Consider the following 19,639-nt stretch of genomic DNA (forward strand, 5'->3'; position numbering starts at 1 on the left):
AGCAGGAAGAATCAAATGTTGATGGAGACGGAGTGTTGGCAAGCGGTAGTAATTGTGGGGTGGCTTTGGTGGATTGTTGACAACTTGACAGCGCGCTGTTTCCTACCCAGTACTACTTTCTTCTCTTTCTTTCACCGCCTGTCCCCTGCTGTCCCCTGCTGTCTTCATCCAATCACATGCTCACAAGCCCCCGACTCCACAGGTTCGCGTCGCAGCCAATCAGATGGCCGAGGCCGAAGCTTCCTCAAATATCAAACGTGCTTCCACCACGCACCAACACCATCCTGCACATCTCTCACAAATGGCATATCAGCTCCTCGTCTTGTGGCTATTATGGCCTTACTGTGCCTTTGCCAACGTAGAGAAGATCATTTTCCTTGCTCCTCCGGCTAAAAATCTACCCCAAGATGCAAGTATCGACAATCTGTTTCTGACACGCCTATCTGAACAATACCCAAGTGTCAGAACTCACATCAACGCAAGCTTCCCGCGTCCAGACTCTCCGAAGGGAACCCAAAATTGGTTCCTGCTCGAGGACCTTTGCCCGGAAAGACGATATGAGCTTCGCATATGTTGGCTGGCAACCGTAGGCGATCCCTATCTGCCACAATGACCCCCGCTGACTCTTCCAGCAACCTACATCCTTCTGGCTCTACACGCACTCCCTGGATTATACTTTTGCCACTCCCGACCTTCTGGAATCGTTGAGTGAATACGCTGATGCGCGCCGTGCACAACTCGGTCCCGACGATAGTCAGGCGCTCCTTCTCCGGAAGCCCAAGGTTGGTACCGCCAACACGGGGTCAACTTTCCTCTTACTCCAGGTGTTCGCCGCGGCAGACTATTTTAGCTTGAACCAGACTCTGATGGAGATGGTGCCCCCGGTGGCCGTCGACGTGATTTTAGACCCATATATTTTCAACATCTTGCCCAAGTCACTCGCTTCAACGGGGGTATATCTCCTCGTGGTTGCGGTGGGGGCGTGGTTTCTCTCCGCCTGGATTGCGAGGCTCTTAGCCAGCTCTGTAGCCGAACAGGGTCAAGGGAAACTCAACAAGTCTGACTGACGCTGTTCATGTCCTGACCATCGAGAAAGGATCCTGCAGTTGATCAAACTCCGTCATCAACGAGAAGAGAGGAAATTCTTCAGTGTACGAAGGGAGACTCGGTATGCCGGAACCCTCCGGTGAGAGGTAATCTGCCTCTGGTATCTGCCCGAAATCGGTGCGCGGCAAAGGTGGGATAGGATCAACAGAATCCTCGCCATTGCACGCCAAAACGCCAGAGGTGGTCAATACAGGGCCGCGGCTCTCAGTCGGCATGTCAAATCGCAGCTGCCAAGGTGGCGCGGAATCACCGGACTCTTCCGGGGCATCAAACAGAGGAACCGCGTTATCGTTGTTTTGAGCAGCTTCTGAGACCGAAACCTGACTGGGGGTGTGATTGCCGGTAGTCGCTTTGCTCGAGCCGGCACCGTTTGTCTTGTTGATTGGGTCACCAAAAATGTTGTGGATGTCCTGCCTTCGCTTCTGCATTTGCATCTGGTCCCGCCTTCGGATATGCTCGATTGCGGCAAGGCGCAGATAGCTGGTTATCTCATAGTGTCGACGCGCCGACATGTCATCCTTTGCCATAATTGTTAAGATAGCTTCGGCTTGGGCAATGCTGCTGAGCAACGGAAACGACTTGTCAAAGTCACCAAAAATGGCAAATCCGATCACCATGGCCGATATGAATGTGCTGTTGGTGATCATGAACAATCGCTTAGGTACTCCCGGAGTATGAACAATATCCGTCGCAATTTCGATGCTTCTCAGTGCAGCGTCAATACATGCCTCACTCAGAGTCATTGTGACCGAGTTTCCTGCGCTGTCCTCGTCCTCTGGGCGGCCTTTTATCTTTGAGGACACCTTGAAGATCAGAAATGGCCTGGTCAAAAGAATAATCGACCAATAATAAGCTCCCTTCAAGTGAGCGATTCCAATTGTCTGTCTCAAGGTCGGAGCAGTGGAGCCGCCTTTCTGGTCCAAACTGTCAGCTTGCAGGCCTGCCGGCAGCTGCATAGTCCAGTCTCGATATTGTCGACTGATGCTTTCCACGAGCTGAACAGAGACTTCTCGACGACAATAAACCTCGTTCAATATCCGCTCGAAGATGAAACATATCCTTAGGGTCGCCGAGGTGTTGCGTCCATTCATCTGGATATCTTCATAGTCTCTCGTCGATCGGTTCCAAGACACACTCCCACCATCTACTTCCGACGTTGCAGGCGGTCGGCCCAGAGAGCCGCTCATATAGAGATCAAGGACACGCAAACTCTTCCACACTCGCTCCCGCGCAAGCCTTTCTCTCGGCTCGAACAAGTTTGATATATCACTTCGGTGCAACCCTAGAGCGTATGCGGCTCGAACCGCAATGCCGAGCAACATGAAGGCGCCATTTCTTCTCACGGCAGACAACATGTAGAAGGTGATCAGGGCATAGGCCTGGATGGTCAAGACGCTGGGATCTTCCAAGAAACTCGAGACCCCAATCTCTCGACCGCGCGAGAAATAGAACTCTGCCTGATCCAGGTCGGATGCGCTGCGAGTCAATGCCCCGATGGCCATGACTAGATAATAGATGGAACTGTTGAAATCCGTTTCGGCGGCGGGATCGTGCGTCCATGCGCACAGATGCTGGGTGATATCGTCAGGGTCAAACAGGTCAATTACGCCACTCGACGCCAGTAGATAATGCTTGATCAGATCCTGAGCCTCGGCCAAGGTGGGCTTAGGATGTTGCGATTGTGCAGGCGTCGGCGCCTTGGGCGGCGGAATGACTTCGCACATGGCATGTCGAAGAGGATCCGAGGTCAATTGACACTCCCCGATCTCTGCTTTGACCAAGCGCCGGATATTCTGGACAAATGCCAGGTTGCTCGAATCGCCTACAAAGATGAACTTGCCGCGACCATCGCGGAGCAGTCTGGCCAGCTTCGGCACCGGCGCTCTCGACACGAGTGCGTCCTGGTCTTTATCGTACTGGGGAGATTTTGGAGCGCTTCTCGAACCGGACAGTGTCAGTAGCGATTCGATGGCGATCTCGGCATCGTTGGACTCGTTCAGAGCATCCTTGAGGGTAATGGGATGGGACGACGCAGTGCTGCTCTGGCGCTGTGAACCTCGCTTGGAGTAGGCCTCTGTAAAGATGCATTCATCCTCGCGGCAACGCCGCTTGCAGAGCAAACAGGGTCTATTGCCGTCGCACTTCTCCTTGCGCCGCTTGCAGGTGTCACAGGCCCGCGCCACTCGTTTTCGGTCTTCATCCTTCACGCGTGGACGAGGCATGACATGCTCAGAGGGCCAGACAGTCAGCCTTGTAGCCTTGCGTCGTCGCGTTCGATGACTCAGGGGTCGCTTTCCGGATGTGTGATGGGTACAGATGGGCGAGAGAAATCGGATGCAGCACCTCGTGGAGTTTGGGAAATCGAAGTTTTGGTGATCAGCTGGGAAGCGTCGGAAGCGGACGTGAGAAAAGTTGTGGGGGAAGGGCGGCGCGACCTCGCCCCCTAAATTCGGGCTGGTGGGCTAGTGCGGCGCCCCTCACTGCCCAGATTTTTTGGCTAGCGAGGCAACCTGCCTTTCGCCGAGGATGGAGTCTGGACAGTCGCCTGAGTCAAGGTTCGCGGGGAAGGCCCAATCGCGTGAGGCGTAAAAGTAAAGCGGACAGTTTCCGGACACCCCAGTGGCAGGGGCCAGCAGGGGGGTTAGCTGTATGTAGGTAGATGCATTTTGAATTGGGACTGAAAGTCTTCATTTATACAAGAATTGCTCATCATAAACCAACATGGTCAGCCCCGTCGCCATCTTCAAAAGCCGCGGCCCATGCCCTCGGTCACCAGCGCTTCACCAGATTCTCCTTTGGAGCTCAATGGCGCCATCAAAATGTCATATTTCAGTTCCTTCTTGGCCTTCTCGTCGCCTTGCCGGGCCACGAATTCGACGATTAGAGAATCCTTGACAGCAAAGACGGAATCATCATCAAGATACTTGCTGTCCTTGTCAAATATTTGGGTCGTGATGGGCTTGTAGCCCTCGGCCAATACCTGCACGTACGTCAACTGGTAGTCGTTGGAAACACAGGATAAATACTCACAATGAAGTGGATGTGTGCTGGTCGGTACGGATGTCTGTCGAGCAGTTGCAGCAGTTTGCCGGCTGGCCCGTCGTATGGAATCGGGTACGGGGTCGGCCTCAGGCAGTAGAAACCGTACTCTCCGTTTTCGTCCGTGTAGAACTTACCGCAAAGGTTCGACTTGGGTTGATTCTCGTCCTGCTGCTCGTACAATCCTGCCAGGTCTCTGTCAGCTCTCTCTTCCGGACCACCTAATATTGACAAAGCCGACCATTTGTGGACGCCTCCCAAACATCAACTGAAGCATTGGCCAACGGTTTCTTGGTGGTCGCATCCACCACCCGGCCATACAGGTATACAACTTCGGCATCCTCTGGAGTATTGGTGGAGATACTCTCGCCCTTCTTTCGAATTGTGTGGTCGGTCTGGAAGAAGGGTCCGAGAATGGCGCTCTGAGTAGCCAGGTCGGCAGCTTCGGCAGCTTTCTTGTATGTGATTTCATCCACGAGTCTGCCGCAGTCAGCATGGTCTTTGCGGAGACAATGTAGAGGGTGGCCTACGTCTCCAAGCCGACCACATCGCACACCAGTTGACCTTCATTTCTTCTGTCGTTGCTCATTTGGCCCGCCCAATTGATCAATTGGACACCCTCGGCCCACTCGTCCACTGTCAATTCAACCTCTCGAGCAAAGTCGTGGAGATGTCTGGTCAAGCTGGTCATGATTTCCCGCATGCGAGGGGAGGTCTTGGGGCCCATGGCATTGATGACATTCTGTGTGAAGTTGGGGTCAAAGCGCGACGCGCCGGTTTTGCTGTCACCGTTCATCTTGGGCAGGAATTGAGGATTGAGCTGAGGTGGGGAGCAGAGTTTGTGACAGAGTTCGACGGCAGCGAAGGCAATGCGTCAAGCTAATGGAGAGAGCTGGATGTGAGATTGAGAAGAGAATGGAAGACGAGAACCAACCTTCGACGCAGGAGGGAGGATCTCCGCGCTTCAAATAGGATTGGCGATTGCCATGAAGTGTTTCGTGGAGAGGTATCATGGGCATCAGAACGTGGAGATCACGGCCCTGCGAAACTGGTCAGCGCAGCCGTCATTGGAGGCCACGGCCACAGATCATACGAACCTCATTGTACGAAGTTTCAACCCACAGCATCCCACAATACCCCGCCCCGAACACTCCCTGCATCGGATCCCGTGCCGCCTGTTGCCATACTCAGGGCCCTTGCCCTTAATGCTCGCCTCCCTAAGCCTCACTAGCCCGAGGCGGGCTAGGCTGCCCGAGCTAACAGCATTGGCCTTGCCCAAGCCAGCTAGCGCAGTAACGCCGCTTGGAACTCGGATGCAAGCTACGGCTCCAGGTTAGAGGTCGTCTATTCACCTCCCATCGGCTCCAGCTTCGGGACGCGCACTCGCTTCTTTTTCTATCATCCACCTCGATTTAATATCTTCGGCCTGCAAACTCGCTCATGATTATGCTCTTTCTGTGGCGTGACGATCAAGTTCGCTCTTCTGACACTCCCGACCGTCTGTCAAAACTCATTATTAAACAGGACGGAACCATCCGCTGGCTGACCTGATCGTGTGTGTGGGCTGACCATCTTCTCCCCAGCAGGTTGGCCTTTCAAATCTGGAGTGCCGAGTTATCTCATATCCACCTCCATGACCACATCCCCTTGCCTCGTTTCCTGTTGTTCATCTTTATGCGGAGTGGCAGGATATGGAAGTCGGCACACACCTCCCCCGTTCGTGGCGCATCTTTAAATCAGAGACTGGATTGGGAAAGTCGGCTCATACAACGGGGTGCAAGCTTCTGACCACACGAGCAGGATGTCAGCTTCCACAAGGCTGTCCTCTCCTAGCTGGTGACATCTGCTGCAAGGAAAAATAAATTATGTGTCCCTCCTCAATTGCCGGGGTCATACCGTGCATTGCAGGACAGTCATCGCTACTCTGCAACCACCCAGACCGAGATCACAGCTGCGAAACCAAGACACACTGAAACGCGCCCGTTGAGCAAACGGCGAGGACGAAAAGAAGCCCTTCCACAACTTCTGCAACACCGTTCTTCGACCCGCTAACTGCCAGTCGAGATCGACACCGGCCATGCTACCAGCCCTTGACTTCGTGGCACCAATCTGAAGGCAGCAAAGGTTCGATGCCGTGTTACCAACCGATTGCTCTCGGTTGTCTGGCTGTCTCGTCTTTCGTCCGCGGACTCGTTGCACATTATTCGCTTGCTGTTGTTCTGTGGTGCCCATCCATTCTACCAAGATGGAGTGCAAATCTCGTCCACCTATCCCTTTTGTAACTACGCAGACTTCCTTTCTTCACAATGCTTCTAATCAGCAGGAAGAGCCCAGTTATGCACCGCGTTCGAACAGATACCAATCGGCCGCCACTTGTGTCTTGCCAGAATGTCGCCGAGAGCCTTGTCAATAACAGCGTCCACAGCACCTACACAGTCTCCTTCCAAGCCGGCTTCCAGTCCTAGGTGCCCGAGTACGCCAAAACGGTCTCCGCCGTCATCGCTCAACTGCTTCGACGTAATTTCGCCTCAAACTCTGCCGCCATGCACACCTCCTCTGCGGCCGCCTCGACCGAAAACCTCCCTACCAAATCTTCGTCCGACGATTCTCCTCTCACCACTCGCAATTCCGCCACCTTGTGTCTACCGTCTGCTAACGCCCGGCGACTGCGCCCGAGCTGATAGGTTCTCAGACGATGTCTTTGCGTCATGTCCGGAACATTTGCGGACCTCCTTGATTCCACTGGGAGGAAGGGAGTGGCAAGGCTCGCCTTGCAACATGGAGCTACTACCCAGGCGAATCCGCTGCTCATTACCTCTGCTAGCATTTGCGGACACGAAAGACCCCTACGACTCCTGCACCATTCTCCATCTGCCCCTCATGCGCCTCTCACCCCGAGGCAAAAATCGCCCAGGCCCCCAGTCCTCCACGTTGAGCATGGAAACATGTTCCGGCCCTTCACCAGACAGAGTCAGGGCAATGGACAGCTTTGAACGCGCGATCGACCAGAGCCGGCTCCGCGATTTCCATCGAGAGCCTCAAACTCTCTCCAAACCAGTCCAGACATCTTCTTTCACAGCAAACCTATCAAGTCCGTGCGATAGCCCTTCTTCATTCCCAACACCCCCGAAACTCGAATCCGGTACTGTAGACCCGGCCCAGCCAAGCCAGGAACTATGTCATCCCTACCAACACGGCCCCTATGTCGAATGGCATGACCAATCTCCTCTGAAGTCCTGGCGTATCTTGGTCTTCCGCCACAGACGTCTCCTGCGTATGGCGTGCACCGTCCTGTTCGTGATCGTGGCGGCGACGGCAATAGCGGGCGGCGTGATTTGGAAGTTGACGACGAGTAAGTAGTTCATTCCTGCCCCTTTTTTTTTGGCCGTTCCAACGGTTACCGTCTTTCTTAACCTCAGCGGAATGGAGGGTCGGTGAAAATGGAGGTCGCGCTGCTATATTTCCAACACTTTTACTTTGGGGGTCTTTCCCTCCCAAGACTCAAAATACCTACGAGGACTTCATGCTAACAGTGGACTATCTGATTCTAGTGAACCGAGTTGATAGAGAGAAATAAACTGCTGGCTGCGAGGCTCTCTTTTGGAACACTTAATATAGCGTTGCCAGCGCCCCTTGTGAGACAAAATTTTTCTATCGGAGTCCATCTGGCATGGGCACCTTTTGAATGGCGTCTCAGGAGGCACAAGCGACTGATAATAGGACTAGGCCTGGCAGATCCAAGGACTTGTATTCCTCGAGGTTTCTCCTAGAAATAGATGCCCTTGAGGTGAAATGCCTCATTTCTTCGCCTTCACCTTCTCCTTTGCCTTCCTGCCCTTCTGCTTGACCTCGACGCCAACTTTCCTTTGCTGCTTCTCCTTGCTCTGTCCCTGCTTTTCGCGATCCGCAACTCTCGGGTCCAGCCCTCTGGCTTTCAGCCATTTCTTCTCTGCCCGCTCAATGAGTTCCTTGTCTTCCTCGTCATTGAACCCGCCGAAATCATCATGCGCAACGACCGCCAGCTCCTCACCCCCAACACCATTGGCAGTTGGTTTTCCATCTCCGTTGACGATTGTGGCCGACTCTGATTCGTCAACTCCGTTCATCTTGCCCACGTTCTTCGGCGTAGGCCCCGTTTTCTTCAACTTGCACACAAAGAACCCGTCCACATTCTCTCGATGAGGGAAGTACCGTCTCGTCAATTTCATCCTGTCGTCGAACTTCTTGTTCATGTATTTCGTGAACCCTTCGGATCCAAAATTGCCCAGTCCCGTATCGACGATTTTGACATTCGGTCGTTTCCTCAAGATGTATTGGACCACACCCTCATTCTCTTCAACGGTGACTGAGCAGGTGGAATAGACAATATAGCCACCCGTTTTGCTGTTGTGGTCTGTCGAGTCAATGGCTGCCAGGAGAAGTTGTTTCTGCAAGTGTGGCAGAGCCAGGAAATCACGTTCGTTTTTGGACGTCTTCACACTGGGATCTTTGCCGATGACACCCGTACCTGAGCAGGGTGCATCTAGTAGAACACGATCGAAACCGCCGAGGACTTTGGGAAAAGCTTTTTGTGCATCATAATTACAGACAATGGTGTTTTTGCATCCAAGTCGGTGGATGTTACCGATAAGACCTTTGGCTCGCTGGCGGTTGGCGTCGTTGGCAAACACCACGCCGGTATTCCGCATCAAAGCCGAAATATAGGTGGTCTTTCCGCCTGGAGCAGCAGCCATGTCTAGAATGCGCTCATTGGGTTGAGGGGCAAGGGCCATCACTGGGAGGAATGACGAAGCGGCTTGAAGGATATAATGCCCGGCGAGATACTCGGGCGTTGCACCTAGCGGTACAGGTGCCTCGAAAACCTGAAGACCGACTTTGGACCATTTCCCGACCGGCTCCAAGACAACTCCTCGATTGATCAATGCTTGGGCAAGCGTACGCCGATTTGTGCGCAGGGTATTTGTGCGGAGGACGACCGGCCGAGGTGTTTCGTTGGCTTCAAAGAAGGCAAATGCTTCGGCCGGGGTAAAGAGCGCGAACAGCTTTTCGGCTAGAAATCGGGTATAGCCATAGTATACGCAGATGTCGGAGAGCAGCTGCTCGGTGTAGTCAGTTCGCGATTTGGCTTTGTCGGCCAGCTGTGAGAAATTGCCCAAGATACGGATGGTCTCAGTCATTCTCGTGCGAATGATGGATAGATCGGGAGCAAGGCCCTGCGAGGTCACCGAATCCAGCACACCGTCGTCTTTGGCAATATTTGTCTGTAGCGCTGCGTCTTCCAACTCTTGCTGCGCTTCTGCGTCCTCTTTTGCCTGTTTTTGGTCAAGTTTTCGCGAAAGGCCTTCGATGTTAGCAGCAGTGAGTTTTGCTTCGGCGTCAGATTCGCCCTCGTCGTCGGAAAACATGCGGCGCGGTCGTTCTTCTTGGTCCGAGTCGAAGACGGAGTCGTCAGAAATTTCACCATCGAGGTCTGCCTGCACCAGTTCGTCATCCTCGTCTTCGCCTTCGTCCTCCAGGCCAGATGAAGAGACAGTATTCAGTGCAACTTCGGTAGCATTGAGATCGCTCTCTTCGCCTGCGTCCTCCTCGTCCCCATCCACCCCCTCGGAAGCAGCAGGTATGGAAGGAGGGACGGTTATTTGTGCATCGTTGTTGACAAATTTGGCTTTCCTCTTCGCATTTGTCTTAGCCGGCGCCGTAACAGTGTCATTCCGAAAGGCCCGGTCGAGGTTGACGAGTTTCTTTGAGGCATTCACAGACACGGGCGGTTTCTCGTCCGACTTCCTTCGTTTTCGGGAGGGTTTGTCGGGCTCTTGGGTGGTTGACTTGCGCTTCAAACTGATCCCCAGTTCCTCGAGAGTCGCTGGGGGACCTTGCTTCTTCATACGGCGTCCTACACCCATTGTGTCCGCCGTCTGGGTGCGCGGGTGCGGTGAGGATGGAATTTGGAGAGAAATTTCAGCGGAAAAAATTGAGTTAGTAGCCTCGCCCACTGCCGTTTTGGGGGGGGAGTAGCCTACCCAGTACTTAGTGGCCCGTATTAGATTCCGCCTAGAGGGGTCTAGTGACCAGGCTAGTAGGCTGCGGGCGCCATTGGGCATAGGGCAAGCATAGGTTTTCCTACCAGTACAGATTCTAAGCGACCATTTTGGGCGGCACCTTGGCGGCACCCAGGCGGCCATCCCCGCTCCCCAAAAAGAATACGACCCCGCCACGGTGCACGGTGACACCACACAGACTTGTTACTCCGTTCTGTCCGTACTATCCACCCTGGCGACCCTACACTATCTGCCAGCCCATTCCAGCTGAACGGCCAGGCGAATCCGAACTTTACTCTCTCTCCAGGCTGGAACGTCCCTCCCTCGGGACGCTTTGGCCAGTGGACCTGGAGCAGACAGGGATGGACTGCATCTCCTGCAGAATGGGTACAGGCCACACCTTGACCCTTCTGTGACTGGCCTCTCGTAATTCCAATTCCTCGAGAGGCGAGGCGAAACAGTCCCCTGTCCTGTCAATTCAGGTCCGCGTTCAGCTCTTCTGTCCCAGCCATCACCAAACACCCCTGCTCTGCATCGTCCCAGGAACCTTTGATATACGTCCATTTAGCCCACCATGTCACAGAGGACCGGTCTGTCCCCGTCCAATGTCTCCGAAGCATCGACCTCGTCGCAGCCCTCAGTCGCTCAGCCTTCCAGTTCAGGGGAGACCACGTCGCCCGAGGCTAGGAAATATGTTACACAGGCTTGCCAACCCTGTCGTGCCAAGCGGTCAAAGGTTGGTCCGAGACCCGTCCACATTAGGCAAAGAGATGACTTTGAACCCTTTTAGTGTGATAACGCCCATCCCACTTGTTCCGCCTGTGTAGGGCGAGGAACCCTGTGCGTCTACTCCGACGTCGACCGCCGGAGAGGCAAACTGAGGGCGAACGAGACGGATGCTTTACAGGAGAGGGTCCGCAAGTTTGAAAGCACTATCAACACCTTGACGCACGGCTCGGACGAGGAGGCTTACGAGTTGCTGAGAAGGATGAGGACTAATCCACCTCAATCTCCAGGCAGCGATGGGTTGGCCGAATGGACACAGGCTCGGGAAAAAGATGTCGAGTTCAATACTCAGGTAAGTAGAAATCTGTCTGCGCTGAACGGCCTGAAAGATAATGTAGTTGCTGCCCATTGTTGTACGAGGGCTAGACGTGAGCCGATGCCTGTCATTGGAGTTGTAAGGCTGTCCGTGTCCTGCAAGCTAATCTATGACCAGGCTGCACGGGTCTACACCGTCAATGACCTGCCGCCGGAAAACTTGATCTTATATGGCATCAGAGCATACTTTAACTGCACATATACACTCTTATATATCTACGAGAAACAGGAGATGGACGACATCTTGAATAGGGTATACCGGACCCACGAAGCTGTCGACAACGCGACTCTGTGCGAACTCTGCGCTCTAGCCGCGGTTGGAAGCCATTATGATGGTGATAAGTTTGACGGAGCGGCCATGGAAGCCTTATTCCATACCGCGACCATTTATATGAGTGACTGCATCGAGTCACAGTTCCTGCGAGGCATGAGAGTTATCCTGTGTCTCGGTATTATCTCATCCATGACAAAGCGTGCGAGTGCTCGTCTATCGATTGGTATGTCATCGCCAGAATTTTCGAGATCTGGACAGCTGACCATGTCCTAGCTTCAGGGTTGAGACTGGCTCGGTGGGCGCGTTTGCAACAGCAAGATATCTTGCCCTGGATTGCATACAGGAAAGTCTACCGGTCGCTTGTCTTTATGGAATGGTGAGTAGATTTTGGTGACTTTTGCGTTGCCGGAACTAATCTTCGTAGCTGGCTAGCTTCAAGCCTCGGATATGAGCCTGATCTCAATAACGACGAAGCAGAGGTGAGTGACTTGAGGTGAAGGAACATCCACGGGCTAAGCAGGTGCAGTTTACGAGACAAGAGATCATCGAACCTCACCCGACAACCGAGAACCGCATCCAGGCCGAGATATGCACGGTCGGTCTCATGATGGCAGGTATCCTACTGGACGTCTACAAGTCAAGTTCGGTAGTGTTCGCCATTGTGGAGAAGCATTCGAGGATATTAGGTGAGTGGCAAGCGCAACTACCAGACTCGATGAGACTGGATGCACTTATCCCGGGCCACGTGAACGGGTACTCGGAGCCGGAACGACGTGCTCTTATTCTCGTTCACGTCACGTTCCTTGGGGCAAAGATGATGCTCCAAAGGCGACTGTTGGTTGAAATGGCCAACTGTCGAATGAAGAGACGATGGACTCTAGATGGAACACCCAGGCAAGGCGAGAGCATTCAGGGGGAATGTGTCGAGGCCGCCGAACTGTGTGTTGATCTCCTTGATATACTTGGATACACCAAACGCAAGTTTCGCAAATGTTGGCTTTGCATGTAAGTTGTGAAAGTACAAGGCCGAATATATCTCCGGGAACAAAAGCACTGATACTTCCATCCCGCGCAGTGGCCACGCCTTCAGCGCATGTAGCGTCCTGCTATTCGCGGCCGCCCAGCGACTCCTGTACGACCAGAGAGACAAGGTCCAGGGCTACCTCGCAAAGTCGCGGGAATGTATCAAGATACTCGCCAACTGCAGCGTGGTGGACCGTGTCGCAAATTCCTTGCTTCAGATCGTTCGACCGCTGCACCAGGATCTCCAACGACTCGCCAGTACCGAACCCAGCAGTCGTCCTAAGAGCGGAATCTATGACCTACTCGAGAATCCGCAGGCAGACGATACCAGTACTACCTCGTCCACCGCATCCGGACGCGGATGGTCGCCAGGAGCGCAGCAGTACCAAGGATCCAGTAGCGAATTTAGCGTCATGACGCCGACAATTCGCAGCGCCGCCATTCCTGCTATGCAGAACGCGATCGAAGTCCTAGAGAATCCGTTTGGCCAGCCAAGGAGGCTCAGCCATACTGATTCCTTCGTCGCGGGCGACCCTAACCTGCCGAGTTGGTGGAATTGATCGACCACCCCGAAACGGCACTAGGCAGGGGTTATTAATGGCGGGAACCCTGCCCAGAAAGATTGCCCAGGAATGTTACCTAGGTACGCGTATGGTACGCGTATAAAGTTGGAAAACGAAGGCCACTTAAGCGCTGGTTGCCGAATTAAACTTTGGTGGCTTGCGAATCGAGGTACTTCGTATCTCGAAAGTATCTCGGGGCGTTTCGAGGATCGCAAAATATACTCCTCGTTAGGAGAAGGAATAGTACTTTAGAGCACTAGTCGAATGAGAAAGATATGTGATGTGATGGGTTGATAGATGGATGGATGGAGAAGGAATAGTACTTTAGAGCACTATTCGAGGGACGAAGATATGTGGTGTAAGGGAGAAGGAATAGTACTTCAGAGCACTATTCGACGGATGAGATGTGATGCGATGAGGAAGAAATAGTACTTGGAGCACTATTCAGGGATGAAGATATGAGATGTGAGGGAGAAGAAATAGCACTTGGAGCACTATTTAGGGATGACGAGATGTGATGCGATGGAGAAGGAATAGTACTTTAGAGCACTATTCGCCCGAGGAAGATATTTGATGTGGTTGATTGATAGATAGATGGATAGATGGATAGATGGACGGGTTGATCGATTGACTGACTCGCTGCTATGAGGAAACGAATTGACGTATTGATTGATTGATTGACTCGCTGCTATGAGGAAGATGGAGTATCCCAGTTTTGGATGAGAGTTGTAGAGAGGCAGGCAATAACGTAAATGATGGCAATAGAGGATCATCTCCCATTAGACCGATAATCTCATGAATGCTTTCGCACAATAATGCAAATGATTCTGGTCTCAAATTTTCGACGTCTTCTTTCCGCCGGTTTTCGCTAAACCGCAGGTCTTATGCCAAGAGTTGACGCCCCGTTCTCCTGCTTGATCTGGGATCTCGCGCTATTCTCGACCAGACTGGGTATCCAACCCCGTCTTCTACCTGCCGTTTCCTCAAATCGGTCAGTTACTGACCATTTACGGGCCCGACAAGTGGTGCCGGAGAGTTCGGACCTGAACCCTTCTTCAGGTGAAGCGGGAACGGATAGTCATCGGGTTCCTCTTCCTCACTAGGACACAAAGTCAGTTAATGTGCAAGACGTGCAGAAAGCGCGACTCACGGTAACCTCCATGCAATGTAATCCTCCGTGCTTAGACCCTCTTTGCCCTCTTGTAATGAAGCAAAATCACCCGGAGTCATCATACCGGTTCGATCTCGGGGCGATCCGGGCACTGAGAGCGGTCTAGAGATCTTCTGTTCGGTACCTCCAATGATATCGTCGAACTCATCCGCGTCAGTGAAGGAAGCAGGATAAGCGCGGCGCAAGGCAAGCTGCCGAGCCTTGACATATTCCATGCCCATGCGCTTCCAGTCTAGAAGATCGCTGAGTCGCTCGGTGCGATTTCGTTGATTGATGCGTTGCCTCCGGGATTTGTTGGCGAATTCGTACATGTAGTCGGTTAGTTGGTTGACTGACTCGTCCACACCCTTTGTTCGACGGTCCACAATATAGATCCCGTAGTCAGAGGAGTTCTCGATGAGCTCCTGGAGCGAACGTTAGCCGCCATCGTTGGAGGAAGGATTAGAGATATTCGAGGGGTTGACTCCAGCAATGCTGCTGATTCGTTTTCTTGGGCACTCACCTCCATATAACAACCGAAGCCGGACAGGTTAGTGGTGATGGACGGCACACCCATGACTGTGCATTCAGCCTGTGGAATAATTAGCGTCAGCCACGTGTGGGCATTGTGAGGGCATACATACGGGTGTATACCCCCAGGGCTCGTAATAGGAAGCAAAGACACCAAGGTGGGTACCTCGCACAAAGTCATCATAGTCCAGAGACAATACTGGGTTCGCCGAGTTCAAGAACTCGGGGTGGAAGATGACTTTGACACGGTCGTGGGTGTTGTTGAAGAGTTGAACGCGTCGCAATTGATTGAGGACAGGATCCTCGGAATCATTGACCATATTGTGGGTGACAATGGGCGGAAGACCGTGACGTTTCATGGCAAAGAGTCGCCGTCTAAGCATGACCCGATCGGCTGGAGTGATGAGCTCCTTGTCGTCCGGCATAGGATCTCCTTCCTTCCAGTGCACAGCCCTTTCGAATAACCTTCGACCGATACCATGCTGAATGTTGGAAACGGTGTCGGCCAGAGACTTTGTCACAGCCTGACCCTTGAGCGACTCGACCGACAGAGATGTCGTTTGTGCGGGCATGATCAAAAATGCGACAATGGTGATCTTGCTGCCCGAGTTTTGCATGCGAAAATTCAATCTAGCCAACGACTCAATGAACATATCCACACCTTTGTTCCGGTATTCATATCTGCCGGCAGTAAAGTAGTAGAGCGTGTTGTCCAGGTCGAAGTCCAAACGACCATAGAAGTGTCCCCGGACGAATTCGTGGATCTTTTCTTTCTGTACGGAATGAAGGTTTTGGAATTCATGTACCGCGGAGAACTTCTTGACGTTCAGGCCATTGGGAAGGACCCCGTCAGGTTTCCGCTTCAGCAGGTGCTCGCTTTCGAAGGCGGTGATGTGGGAAACGGTTGTGAAGACATCGGCGGAGTGAGCGGATGCTCGTTCGATGCAATAGCGGTGGTAAATCCCACGTTTTCCTGCCTCTGCATCCACATCGAAATATTGCAGATTATTGTAAAAGTCGACAGAGCCAGCGCAGAGGTACCGACCAAGGAGGGTTGCGTGTGTTGTGAAGATGGTGGTCAAGTCCATCTGGCGCTTCTTGGTCAATGGGAGAGCCACTCCAGAGAGCCATTCGTGGAAGTGGGCGATGACTGCGCGATCGGTCTCGCGAGCGATAAACTAGAACCCGTCAGCACCGATAGTGGTTGATCATCATCTTAAACACTTACTTCGCCCAGGAACCATGCGACCAGATATCCAAACACGATGGCTTCGTTCGTTTCGTGATCCCCCGCCGGGGAAGGGATGCCAGCTGCAGCCCATAGGTCGCCCTTCCATTCATCCAGCCATCGGTAACCAGTTCCAGTATTGATAAGGAGCACCCTTGGTGCGCCCTCGATCAGCCACCGACCGTACATAAGCTCAATGCCACGTTCTTGCATGGATGAAATGGTTTCTCGAAGAGGGCCCGGCGGGGGATCAAGAGTTTCAACTTCGACTGCGGCCTGCGAGTGTCAGTCAACGCTTTCAGGACAGGTTCATCCCACGTACCGAGTTCTTGTTCAGAGGGCCAATGAGCGTATATCTCTCTCCATATTCTGCCGTTGTCACAGGAGCTTTGGACTTGAGCACTGAGTAGATGCCACCCACTGGTCCGAATTAGCACATGCTACGGATATACGACGGGATATTGGGTACCTCGATTAGCAACCTCCGTTGCAACTTCAAAAAGCAGGTGGTTCTTTATATCTCTCTTCTTCTCTGTTTCACCGTTCATTTTGCCGGGTCTGATCTCGTGTGCTTCGTGTGCAGAGCAAGGTACGCGGCGTCTGTCAATTGGGCGAGACCTGCAGACGAAAGCTTACCCCACAGCGAGCGGAAGCTTGCAGGTAGGATTCACAGCTCAACGACGGAGTGATGTGAGGTCGAAAATTAAAGGCGAGAGGTCGCAGAGCTGTAATGGCAAGCTCAACACAACAAATCCCGTCTGGCAAGAAGATGCAAAAGATGGCAAATCCGTGAATGTGTTACGAGGGCAACTGTTGAAAGAAATTGAGGCAGGCTGGGGGGGCGATGGCACCACAACAAGCGATCTCTGGGGTGGATGCCCGAGCGTGGTGAGGGAGGGAAGCTCCACTGCGAGACAAGGGAGTAAAAGGTGAATTTATTGAACTGAAATCTGGCAGCAGAGCTTTCTGCGAACTCTAATAGAGGTGACAGCAAGGACCCAAAGTCAATGTGAGGACAGCCAAAAGGGTTTGATCAGAAGAATGCGCGATAGTCACTTCAAAAGATGGCATAATCGTAGGCAAATGACGGCATTAAAGCAAATCATACGACTGTCATTTTTTGGGCGGCGGGTGAAGCTCTGTGCTCTGCTCTGGCACAGTGAGAGAGGGCACTTGCACCTGCGAATGCACAATGACGCCTTGCACGTCACTTTAGGTTACGGCCTCCCGGTTTAGGCCTAGGCGGCTCATTCTTAAGCGGCAAGCTGCCTTGGCTCTCCCCCTGTGGGCACCTAATGTGCACCCACTGCACCCACCAACACACTCTGCAGCCTCTGATTGAGGGAGGTTGCTCCCCCAAACTTCTGCAGGGAGCTTCCGCCCCGCATTCTCCCTCGCCCATTCTTTCCCTCCTTTCCCAATGCACCGTGACAAATGGGTGAAAGAACCCTGCTTGCCCTGTTGCCATGCTGATCGAATGCTCTCTGGCTTCCAATTACGTTGCTCGACGACTCGGTTGCATCTCTACCGAGGGTCTTCAGTTTCAAGCTTCCAAGCACATCTCGGAGTATTCTAGCGATCGTTCGATCGGGTCGAGATGCCGTATCGTCGTCCTTGACCACGATTCGGTTGCTCGGAAACAGCCAGCATCATGGAGGCGAGAAAACGCTTGCGATGGACGGTGATCTGGTGCTTCATACTGATGTGGTGGTCCTTAGGGCTCACTGATGGCTCTGAGCAGAAACCCATCAGGCAATCCGTCAAAAAGCCGAACATCATCTTCATCTTAACCGATGACCAGGATCTCCATATGGACTCACTCTCGTATATGCCCTTCCTCAAAGAGCACGTGGCCGATCATGGCACTTCCTTACAAAGGCATTACTGCACCGTGGCCTTGTGTTGTCCCTCAAGGGTAAGCATGTGGACAGGCAAGGCTGCGCATAACACCAATGTCACCGACTTACATCCTCCTTGGGGTCAATACTGTCCTTTCGTCTCTTTCAGATCGCGCATGAAACTCACTACAAGTAGGTGGATATCCAAAGTTTGTTAGACAAGGCTTCAACGGCGCATACTTGCCTGTCTGGCTCCAAGACGCCGGATACAACACCTACTACGTGGGCAAGTTGCTCAATGCCCAGAGTACGTCCAATTACGACAATCCCCATGCAGCAGGATGGACTGGCTCCGATTTCCTTCTTGACCCATATACGTATGAGTACTACAATGCCACCTTTCAACGCAACCATGACTCCCCTATTAGCTATCAGGGTCGATACTCGACGGATGTTATGGCAGAGAAGGCGCTAGGATTTCTCGATGATGCATTGGAGGTGGACAGGCCGTTCTTCCTCACCATTGCGCCGACAGCTCCTCACAGCAATGTACATATTAAGGATGACACGGCAGAACAATCTATGGCGCGTCCTGCCAAACGCCACGAGCACCTGTTCGAGGACGCAAAAGTCCCCCGGACTCCCAACTTCAATCCCGACAGGCCGGGTGGTGCTTCATGGATTCTCACCTTACCCCTGCAGAATCAGTCGAACCTCGACTACAATGATGAGTGGTATCGCAACCGCCTTCGGGCATTGCAAGCTGTTGATGAAATGATTGACAGCGTAGTGAACCGCTTGGAGAAAGCTGGCATGTTGGAGAATAGCTACCTATTCTTCTCAACCGACAACGGCTATAGCATCGGACAACATCGAAGGCAACCTGGAAAACAGTGTGCGTTCGAAGAAGACGTCAATATTCCTCTTATCGTGCGAGGGCCCGGCATCCCAAAAGGCTACCGCACGGAAATTGTCACCTCGCATATCGACCTTGCGCCCACATTTCTAAGCCTCGCAGGTGTCTCGGAAGCCGAAATGACAAAGTACGAACTGGATGGTAGTGTCATACCATTGCATGTCTTAGACTCGATGCCTTCAGAACAACCATGGCCACAAGAGCACGTCAACGTAGAAATGTGGGGAATCATCATGTCGGAAGGGAGATACGGCTATATTCTTTATCCCAATCATACCTACAAGGCGCTGCGGGTTATTGGCACCGGTTACGATCTGTTGTATACCGTTTGGTGCAGCAATGAGCACGAACTGTACGACATGACGAAGGATCGATGGCAGATGGACAATATCTACGATGCAGGAAGCAGACCTTTCAACATTGCCATGCCTACCGCAGGATTGAGTAACCAGTCGCCTCACGCTTCCTCCTTTACAAGCACAGGGCAAGTTCTTTCAATTGCGAACATTAGCACTACGATATCTCGCCTCGTAGCCCGCCTCGACGCCCTTCTCTTGGTGCTGAAAACTTGCAAGAAGGACGAATGCCGGTTTCCATGGTCCGCCCTCCACCCCGCTGGCGGTGTGCGCAGCCTCCGAGAAGCGTTGGATTCACGATTCGACGAGTTCTATCGCACGAGGCCGAAAGTGCAATATGAGCGGTGCGAAAGAGGATACCTTCCTGCCAGTGAAGGTGCGATGTGGGACGACGGCATGTCTTTCAGAGCAATGGAGCATGAAGTGTGGACAGGCCCTTGATGCGGCAAAACGATAAAATCGCTCCTTGTTGTGA

General features: G+C 52.9%; 7 protein-coding genes across 7 annotated transcripts; 3 read left to right on the forward strand and 4 right to left on the reverse strand.

Annotated features, from left to right (window-relative positions):
- Positions 1-223: 223 nt before the first annotated feature.
- On the forward strand, positions 224-1,067 carry A1O5_00675 (uncharacterized protein; the record flags this gene model as incomplete). Its single annotated transcript, XM_007741294.1, has 2 exons — positions 224-586; positions 633-1,067. The coding sequence occupies 2 exons, from the start codon at positions 224-226 to the stop codon at positions 1,065-1,067; spliced, it is 798 nt and encodes a 265-aa protein (XP_007739484.1).
- A 6-nt stretch (positions 1,068-1,073) lies between these two features.
- A1O5_00676 (uncharacterized protein) lies at positions 1,074-3,329 on the reverse strand (the record flags this gene model as incomplete). Its single annotated transcript, XM_007741295.1, has 1 exon — positions 1,074-3,329. One exon carries the CDS (start codon positions 3,327-3,329, stop codon positions 1,074-1,076), a length of 2,256 nt encoding a protein of 751 aa, XP_007739485.1.
- A 521-nt stretch (positions 3,330-3,850) lies between these two features.
- Positions 3,851-4,942, reverse strand: A1O5_00677 (uncharacterized protein; the record flags this gene model as incomplete). Its single annotated transcript, XM_007741296.1, has 4 exons — positions 3,851-4,087; positions 4,138-4,331; positions 4,388-4,626; positions 4,677-4,942. The coding sequence occupies 4 exons, from the start codon at positions 4,940-4,942 to the stop codon at positions 3,851-3,853; spliced, it is 936 nt and encodes a 311-aa protein (XP_007739486.1).
- Positions 4,943-7,943: 3,001 nt separating this feature from the next.
- On the reverse strand, positions 7,944-10,049 carry A1O5_00678 (uncharacterized protein; the record flags this gene model as incomplete). The annotated part of the gene is made up of 1 exon (XM_007741297.1): positions 7,944-10,049. The coding sequence occupies one exon, from the start codon at positions 10,047-10,049 to the stop codon at positions 7,944-7,946; it is 2,106 nt and encodes a 701-aa protein (XP_007739487.1).
- Positions 10,050-10,758: 709 nt separating this feature from the next.
- A1O5_00679 (uncharacterized protein) lies at positions 10,759-13,142 on the forward strand (the record flags this gene model as incomplete). Its single annotated transcript, XM_007741298.1, has 7 exons — positions 10,759-10,920; positions 10,975-11,262; positions 11,404-11,782; positions 11,833-11,935; positions 11,984-12,038; positions 12,086-12,564; positions 12,635-13,142. The coding sequence occupies 7 exons, from the start codon at positions 10,759-10,761 to the stop codon at positions 13,140-13,142; spliced, it is 1,974 nt and encodes a 657-aa protein (XP_007739488.1).
- Positions 13,143-14,141: 999 nt separating this feature from the next.
- A1O5_00680 (glycogen [starch] synthase) lies at positions 14,142-16,602 on the reverse strand (the record flags this gene model as incomplete). The annotated part of the gene is made up of 7 exons (XM_007741299.1): positions 14,142-14,244; positions 14,296-14,720; positions 14,819-14,887; positions 14,940-16,004; positions 16,055-16,330; positions 16,377-16,474; positions 16,524-16,602. 7 exons carry the CDS (start codon positions 16,600-16,602, stop codon positions 14,142-14,144), a joined length of 2,115 nt encoding a protein of 704 aa, XP_007739489.1.
- Positions 16,603-17,705: 1,103 nt separating this feature from the next.
- Positions 17,706-19,605, forward strand: A1O5_00681 (uncharacterized protein; the record flags this gene model as incomplete). The annotated part of the gene is made up of 2 exons (XM_007741300.1): positions 17,706-18,033; positions 18,089-19,605. The coding sequence occupies 2 exons, from the start codon at positions 17,706-17,708 to the stop codon at positions 19,603-19,605; spliced, it is 1,845 nt and encodes a 614-aa protein (XP_007739490.1).
- Positions 19,606-19,639: the final 34 nt, after the last annotated feature.

The sequence above is a fragment of the Cladophialophora psammophila genome (assembly GCF_000585535.1).
Source record: "Cladophialophora psammophila CBS 110553 chromosome Unknown aczJe-supercont1.1, whole genome shotgun sequence".
NCBI classification, from domain to species: domain Eukaryota; kingdom Fungi; phylum Ascomycota; class Eurotiomycetes; order Chaetothyriales; family Herpotrichiellaceae; genus Cladophialophora; species Cladophialophora psammophila.